The 7,328-nt window shown below is 46.4% G+C and overlaps 1 protein-coding gene across 1 annotated transcript; it reads left to right on the plus strand.

Moving 5' to 3' along the window:
• The first annotated feature begins 435 nt into the window (after positions 1 to 435).
• On the plus strand, positions 436 to 1,924 carry LOC138783696 (LRP chaperone MESD-like). Its single transcript, XM_069958723.1, has 3 exons — positions 436 to 471; positions 1,371 to 1,603; positions 1,707 to 1,924. Exons 1-3 carry the CDS (start codon positions 436 to 438, stop codon positions 1,777 to 1,779), a joined length of 342 nt encoding a protein of 113 aa, XP_069814824.1. The 3' UTR covers positions 1,780 to 1,924.
• The last annotated feature ends 5,404 nt before the right edge of the window (positions 1,925 to 7,328 follow it).

Below are 7,328 nucleotides of genomic sequence, written 5' to 3' on the forward strand. Positions count from 1 at the left end.
CCCATGAACTAATAATGCCCCCAGAGGTGCCCCTAAAAAAACAAACATCCTACTCACCTAATCCGCGCTGTGTAGCTGCAGGCAGCAGCTCTTCCTCCTCTTCGGGCTCCATCTTGCGAGCCGCAGGGACGGGACTTCCGGCAGGCGTGATGACGTCACATCATCACGCCTGCCGGAGAGGTCACGTCCCGGCCTCCCATAGGCTGCTGGTATGAAGTGCCGGCAACCTATGGGAGGGAATACAGGAGTAGGACGCTGACACTTCCTGCTCCTGTATTCTGATCGCTTTAATGTTCCGCCCGCTCACTGTGCGGGCGGAACATCAAAGCGATCAGTGCATCCCGAGAAGCTGCGCGGCCGCAGCTTCTCGGGATGCTCAGAGACAAGTGGCAAGGGGGGCCATGCGGGCCCCCCTAGCGTAGGGGCCCGGTCGCCATGGCGACCGATGCGACCCCTATAGCTACGCCACTGGTGACAACCACTGGGACTGACCCACCAGGCTGAAGTTGGTTTCTTTTAGCCTCGTGACTGACCCACTGTGCACAGGTGGCTCTGTGCTGTGAGCCCAATGCATCACTACAGGTGGGCTTTGCCGCTGGGACCACCGCTTACTTTGTGGTCCTCCTGTGGACACAATTGTGATTTAGGGTGCGTTCACATGTGGCGGATCCGCAGCGGATCCCTGCCCGGTACACTTATGGGCAAACATACTCGCAGCGGGATGCACATCCTGCTGTCAGTATGTCCGCAGCCCGCCCCCTTAACCCCGGCGGGGCAGCGCACTGATTGGCTGAGCGGGACGTGAAGACGACGGAGAAGAAAGGCAAAAATTTTTGTATTGCACCCCAAAAGTTATACAAATCCTCAATATACACTTATTAAAGGGAATGCACATAAAGTGCATTTTTCCCTGCACTTACTACTGCATCAAGGCTTCACTTCCAGGATAACATGGTGATGTCACGACCCGACTCCCAGAGCTGTGCGGGCTGTGGCTGGGGGACAGGGAGAGGATGGTGGCAGGGGGACACTGAGGGACACAGGGTACTGGAGGGACACTGAGCATCCCTCTGCCATTATCCTCTCCAGCAGCCACAGCCCACACAGCTCTGGGAGTCGGGTCGTGACATCACCATTTTATCCAGGAAGTTAAGCCTTAATGTAGTAGTAAATGCAGGGAAAAACAGCACTTTATAAGCATTTCCTGTAATAAGTGTATATTGGGGATTTGTAGGGGGGGCAATACCATACTTTAATAAAAATTTTCACCGGACTTCTCCTTTAATGAAGGGATCACGTCCCCTGCTTCTGGCTTTGGTGGAAAATGGGGTAATATGTTCTAAATGTCTCCTCATTCTCTTCTTCCCCAGAAAGATGACGATATTGAAGAAGGGGACTTACCTGAACACAAAAGAAAGCCGGCCCCAGTGGACTTCTCAAGGCTGGATCCTAAAAACCCAGAGAGTATCTTGCAGATGACCAAGAAGGGCAAGACTATAATGATCTTTGCTTCTGTGTCTGGGAACCCAGCAGAGAAGGAAACGGAGGAGATCACAAGCTTGTGGCAGGGCAGCCTGTTCAACGCCAACTATGACATTCAGAGGTAAGGTTACATTTTCTGTATCCAGGGCTCCTGATGGCAAATAAACTAGCCACAGAGATCGTTTCTGATTCCAGCATCTTTGTATTTCTTTGTATCATTGCAGGTTTCTTGTGGGACCAAACCGAGTGATCTTCATGCTGCGTGATGGCGCCTATGCCTGGGAGGTGAAAGACTAGTAGTGTATAGCCCCCCTGTGTGCTCCCCCAGTAGTATATAGCCCCCCCTGTGCGCTCCCAAATAGTATAAAGCCCCCCTGTGCTCTCCCCCAGTAGTATATAGCCCCATGTGCGCTCCCCCACTAGTATATAGCCCCCCTGTTGCTCCCCCAGTAGTATATAGACCCCTGTGCGCTCCCCCAGTAGTATATAGCCCCCCTGTTGCTCCCCCTGTAGTATATAGACCCCTGTGTGCTCCCCAAATAGTGTATAGCCCCCCTGTGCGCTCCCCCAGTAGTATATAGCCCCCCTGTGCACTCCCAAGTAGTAAAAAGCCACCCTGTGCTCTCCCCCAGTAGTATATAGCCCCCTGTGCGCTCCCCCAGTAGTATAAAGCCCCCCTGTGTTCTCCCCCAGTAGTATATAGCCCCCCTGTGCCCTTCCTTTAGTAGTATATAGCCCCCCTGTGCGCTCCCCCAGTAGTATATAGGCCACCTGTGCTCTCCCCCAGTAGTGTATAGCCCCCCTGTGCGATTCCCCAGTAGTCTATAGAAACCCTTTGCTCTCCCCCAGTAGTATATAGCCCCCCTGTGCACTCCCCCAGTAGTATATAGCGCCCTGTGCTCTCCCCAGTAGTATATAGCCCCCTGTGCACTCCCTAGTAGTATATAGCCCCCCTATGTGCTTCCCTAGTAGTATTTAGGCCACCTCTGCTCTCCCCCAGTAGTATATAGAAACAATTTGCTCTCCCCCTGTAGTATATAGCCCCCCTGTGCTCTCCCCTAGTAGTATATAGCCCCCCTGTGCGCTTCCCCAGTAGTATATACCCCCCTGTGCACTCTCCAGTAGTATATAGCCGCCCTGTGCGCTCCCCCAGTAGTATATTTCCCCCTGTGCACTCCCCAGTAATATATAGCCCCCCCCCCTGTGCGCCCCCCAGTAGTATATAGACCCCCGCTGTGTGCTCCCTTAATTATATAGATTCCCTGTGCTCCCCCCTCCCATCTAGCATATAAGATAAAATAAAAAAAACACTTATACTCACCTGGGTCCGGCGTCTTCTCTTCTCTTCCCCCTCGTGGCCGCACTGCAGCGGTCACAAGAGGCCGCTCTCCCCTTGTCCTGGCGTCGGCATTCCAGTGACGTCACTCGAGCGCCTGCACCAGAGGCAGAGTGCGGCCTCTTGTGACCGCTGTGGCCAGCGAGGGGTGATTGACAGGGAGGGAGCCAATGGCAATGGTAACTATGAGCACTTGTTACGGGCGCTCACAGTCACTGTGCAGAGCGCAGCTTAGGATAAAGGTATACTGAGCTGCAGCAGGGGTCCTGACAGCTGGCCTCCGCAGTCCTATCATTCTATTATTTCTCCATCACTTAATCCATTCATACCTACCATTTCGACAGCTCCGGTGTAATCACAGTATCTTGCGAGACTTAAGGTAAAAATGTGTTGGTTCTAGCCACAGTGTTAGTGTCATACAATGTGCGCCTTGTTGTAATATAATATGCGTCTGGCACAAGTTGTTCTTACAGGGATTTAACATTAGGCTTTTTTTGGAGCCTAAGGCTATGTTCCCACAATATACAAAAGATTGAAAAGAACAGCTGTTGTTGTTAAACAACGGCCAATAATAATGTACATGATCTTTATCGATCTTAAGTAGGTTGTGGAAACATAGCCTTGATATGAAAGTAAAAAACTTCCCAATATACATACAATACTGATACCTTACCCTACTGGTTGTGTTTATTTTCCTATACAGAATATAATATATATCAGAATATGTATCTAAATCATATAAGAAGGAATGATTCATTCCACTAATGTAGAATATTAACTAATTACTCTTCACTATAATTATGTAGAAATAAGTAGGCCGTCCGCACCCACTCACTCAGTAGGAGACCAATACATTATTATGGCAGTAACAACAGAAACCTTAGGAGGGGTTATTTCATGTAGTATCCATAGATATTACACTGGGGTTGTGGAATAATAAGTGTCGATAAGCTCCTTGAAGCGCTGCAGAATATGTTGGCACCATGTAAGCAACAGGAAATAAGTAAATGATTTCTATGTATTCTGACTGCCAACAAGCGTATGTACTGCAGCAGTTACAATCATTTTCCAATGTGAAAAAGACCTATAGATTAGAAGAGTATGTATGAAAGAAGCGAAATATTTAACCCTTTGAGGACCAAGCCCAAAATGACCCAGTGGACCGCGCCAACTTTCTTTTTTGCGTTTTTGTTTTTTCCTCATGCCCTTTTAATAGCTCTAGCACTTAAATTTTTCATGTAAGGGGTTAATGACAGGCTGCAGCGTGATCGCTGCATTCTGTCAATAACGGTGAGAGCCACGCTGCTCACTAAAGCTGGCACCCACCTGCTATGAAATGCGCTCCGCTCCAGGGCGCACTTCAGAGCTCCCTAGAGACCCAGGACGTACAGTTACGTCCAGGGTCGTCTGGTGACAGACTTCCAGGACATGACTAGGTTGTATAGGGGTTAAAGTGTGCCTGTAGTTATAAAAAACTTTTGACATGTCATAGAAACATATCAAAAGTTTTGCAGCTGCAGCGCATCCTCTTCCCGCTCTGAGTTAAAAAAAAGAATTGGGCTCCATAAGTCCGACTCTTTTTTTTCATTCAGAGTGGAGAGTGGATGCGCTGCAGCTCTATCTCCCGATCTAAACACTGCTCTGGTTTCTTGGTGCCCGGCGGTTTCCTGATGTTTCAAGCTTGCTGAGCCATTCAGCAGCAAACACGGGGCCGTGCTAAAGCCGCTGAATGGCTAAGCGACTGGGGATCAGTAGACCAGAGCAGCATAATGCGGGTCCCAGTCCTGAAACTGGGGCGGTAAGTGGACGTTGTTGCATTAATCCATCCCCTGCCCGGCCATAGTGAAATAAGGCCTCCTGTCCGGAGGCGATGATCCCTTTAAGCCTATTTTGTTCAAATAAAACATAAAAGTGACTTAGAAAAATACAAATATTTTTAATAAATAGTTATATGATATAAATATTGTAAATGCAATTTCAAAACGAATTAGATTCCATTCAATGAATTCATAGACTATATGTATATACATAATGTAAACACAATAATTTAGTTGTGTCGCCTCAGCAGTTGTATCTTCTCTTCACGTTCAGACATGAGATTGCTCCGTCCTCCACATCTCGGCTAAGTGTGAGTAGTCTTCACCGGTCACCTAATAAATACATAGAACATTCAGTTATTCAATGTTAACAGTGAAGCCATATTTTACTACAATTCCTTGCACAGGAACAATGGGCCATACATTTTATATGACTGGTTACAGTTATGTTTAAATGTATGGTTCCATGTATCGCTAAACTTACCAAAGATATTGCTTACAGAGTCTAAAGCAGTGTTCCCCAATATAAGGCTCTTCTACTGTTGTAAAACTATAGCTCCCATCATGCCTTTTACAGTCAGGGCATACTGAAAGTTGTAGTTCTGCAACAGCTGGAAAACTCTTGGGAAAATGGTGTAAAGGCAATTGCGTATACTTACAGACTGTTACTTAGAATCTAGTATGCTTATACACAAACATTGAGCATAATATATGGTAAAAAAAAATGCTTACCATTTGTTGGTGGCTGTGGGCATAGTAGTCAATGGTAGCCATTGGAGACAATGCTGTATTGGTTGCTGAATAATTGTTCTGTACTGGGCTCACTGGGCTTGTGTAATACTGAGGCAGCTCATATGGTATTGGGCAACTTGTTTGCATATCTTGCCATCTAGAATCAATAGCTGAAGTTTTTGTTGGAGATATAAGCTCTTTAGATGCTGTGCTAGACATTCTTTCTCTTACAGGCTCAGAACAAAGTGAATGACTCCTATCCATGGAGCAACTAGGACTTTGAGCACATCTTGTTCTTTGAATGGAAGCTTGTCTTCTTTGCTCTAAGACTTCTTCACTGAGACCCAGCTGTTGAGATAGCTGCGAGATATAGCGCATTGTCAAGTTAAGCGTTTCAATTTTAGTTAGAGTCTTGTCTATTGGAGCTACTGAAGAAGGGAGATATCTTCTGAGGTTCTGTAGAGCTTTGGAGAGGTTCCTCATCCTCATCTTTTCTCTCTCACTTGCACTTTGTCGTTGACTGTAAGGTAGCGTTCCTTTCGTCTTCTTGATTTTCTTTTCTGAAGGTATTTTAGGTTGCATTTTCAACTCCATTGGCTGAGAACAAGGTATAAAAATGTTACCCAATGCTTCCTGTGATGGTACATAACCAACATATGGAGGAGATAGGCCACTGGAGTCTATGGAAGATGCAGGAGAAAGACTGCTGTATCCCTCAGAGCTTGGGTAATTGTACTGACATGAAGTGGCACGTGTCTGGTACATGTTGTTCTGCTGGCAGAGAGGCACAGAAGAGCTTTCCATGTCTCCCTTTCTTAGTGCTTGTGCCATTGTGAGCAGGAGTGAGCTGTCTTGTCTTTATCCAGCTTGCAGAGGTGTGAATTGTCACCTTCGCCACCATCATCAACACATCAAAGCCTCATGGGGCCAAGCCAAACTCGGCAGGGGGTCCCTGGGAAGAAGGCTCTCTAGAGGACCAAAGTGAGCAATTTCACTCCTCTAGAACTGAAATGTATTTCAACCTGTCTGAATATTTTGAAATATATCTATATAGCTTGAAGAATTTCTCTGAGAAAGGTTAGAAAAGTCCCTCTCATGTGCCATCTCGCAACGTGGTGAGAAGTGCACTTTTGTTTTTGGCTACAGCTATCCTCATTATACGTTTGCTAGAAGTAGCCCCTAAAGTGTAGTTTTTGCTGCAGAATACATTTTATTTGACAAGTAAAGTATAGTTAAATTGTACTAACTATCTACCTGGTATACTGAATTTACTGCAATCGAACTGCCAGAAGAAATAGCTCATATTAGGTGTTCTTTATTTTCCCTGTGTGCATTATCATCATTCTCTTTTATAAATAAAACTTTTTATATAAAACTTCAAAAACCAAACCAGAAAAGAATAGTAAACAGTAAACTTTATATTAAGTTTGCTGCATGATCTATGAGACTAAATGGTGGGTCAGAGAGCTGATGTCATCCTTCGGAAGCAGACATAGTTAAATATGGCGGTTATTCAGGAAACCAGGACTCACTATCACATTAAAGGGTACCTATCATTTGGAACGGGGGCCAGGACATGCCACAAAAATTCTGCCCTGGTGGGCTGTCAGTTTGGGGTTGCGCAGGAGACGGAGTTCTTCCGCCTCGGCCTTTGGCTGCATACACTTGCAATGCAGGCCAATGCCAGGCCAGAAGAAATCAATCTCTTGCGTGCAGCCAAACAGACAGCTCTCCAGCAGGATGTTTGTGGTGTATCCTGCCCCCCGCTCCAAATGATAGGTACCCTTTAATGTGTCCTGGTTGAGTCCTGGTTTCCTGAATAACCGCCATATTTAACTATGTCTGCTTCCGAAGGATGACATCAGCTCTCTGACCCACCATTCAGTCTCATAGTTCATGAGCCTACATAATGCTACGACTATGTAAAGGCTATGGCAGATGACATAATGCCTTGATGTTAT

Source organism: Dendropsophus ebraccatus, chromosome 1 (genome assembly GCF_027789765.1).
Source record: "Dendropsophus ebraccatus isolate aDenEbr1 chromosome 1, aDenEbr1.pat, whole genome shotgun sequence".
Lineage (NCBI taxonomy): Eukaryota > Metazoa > Chordata > Amphibia > Anura > Hylidae > Dendropsophus > Dendropsophus ebraccatus.

Coding starts and splice junctions, on each gene's coding strand:
- LOC138783696 (XM_069958723.1), top strand. CDS start 436: ATGGCGACCGATGCGACCCCTATAGCTACGCCACTG. Junction 472..1,370: donor CCCCTATAGCTACGCCACTG/GTGACAACCACT, acceptor CTTCTTCCCCAG/AAAGATGACGATATTGAAGA. Junction 1,604..1,706: donor GCCAACTATGACATTCAGAG/GTAAGGTTACAT, acceptor GTATCATTGCAG/GTTTCTTGTGGGACCAAACC.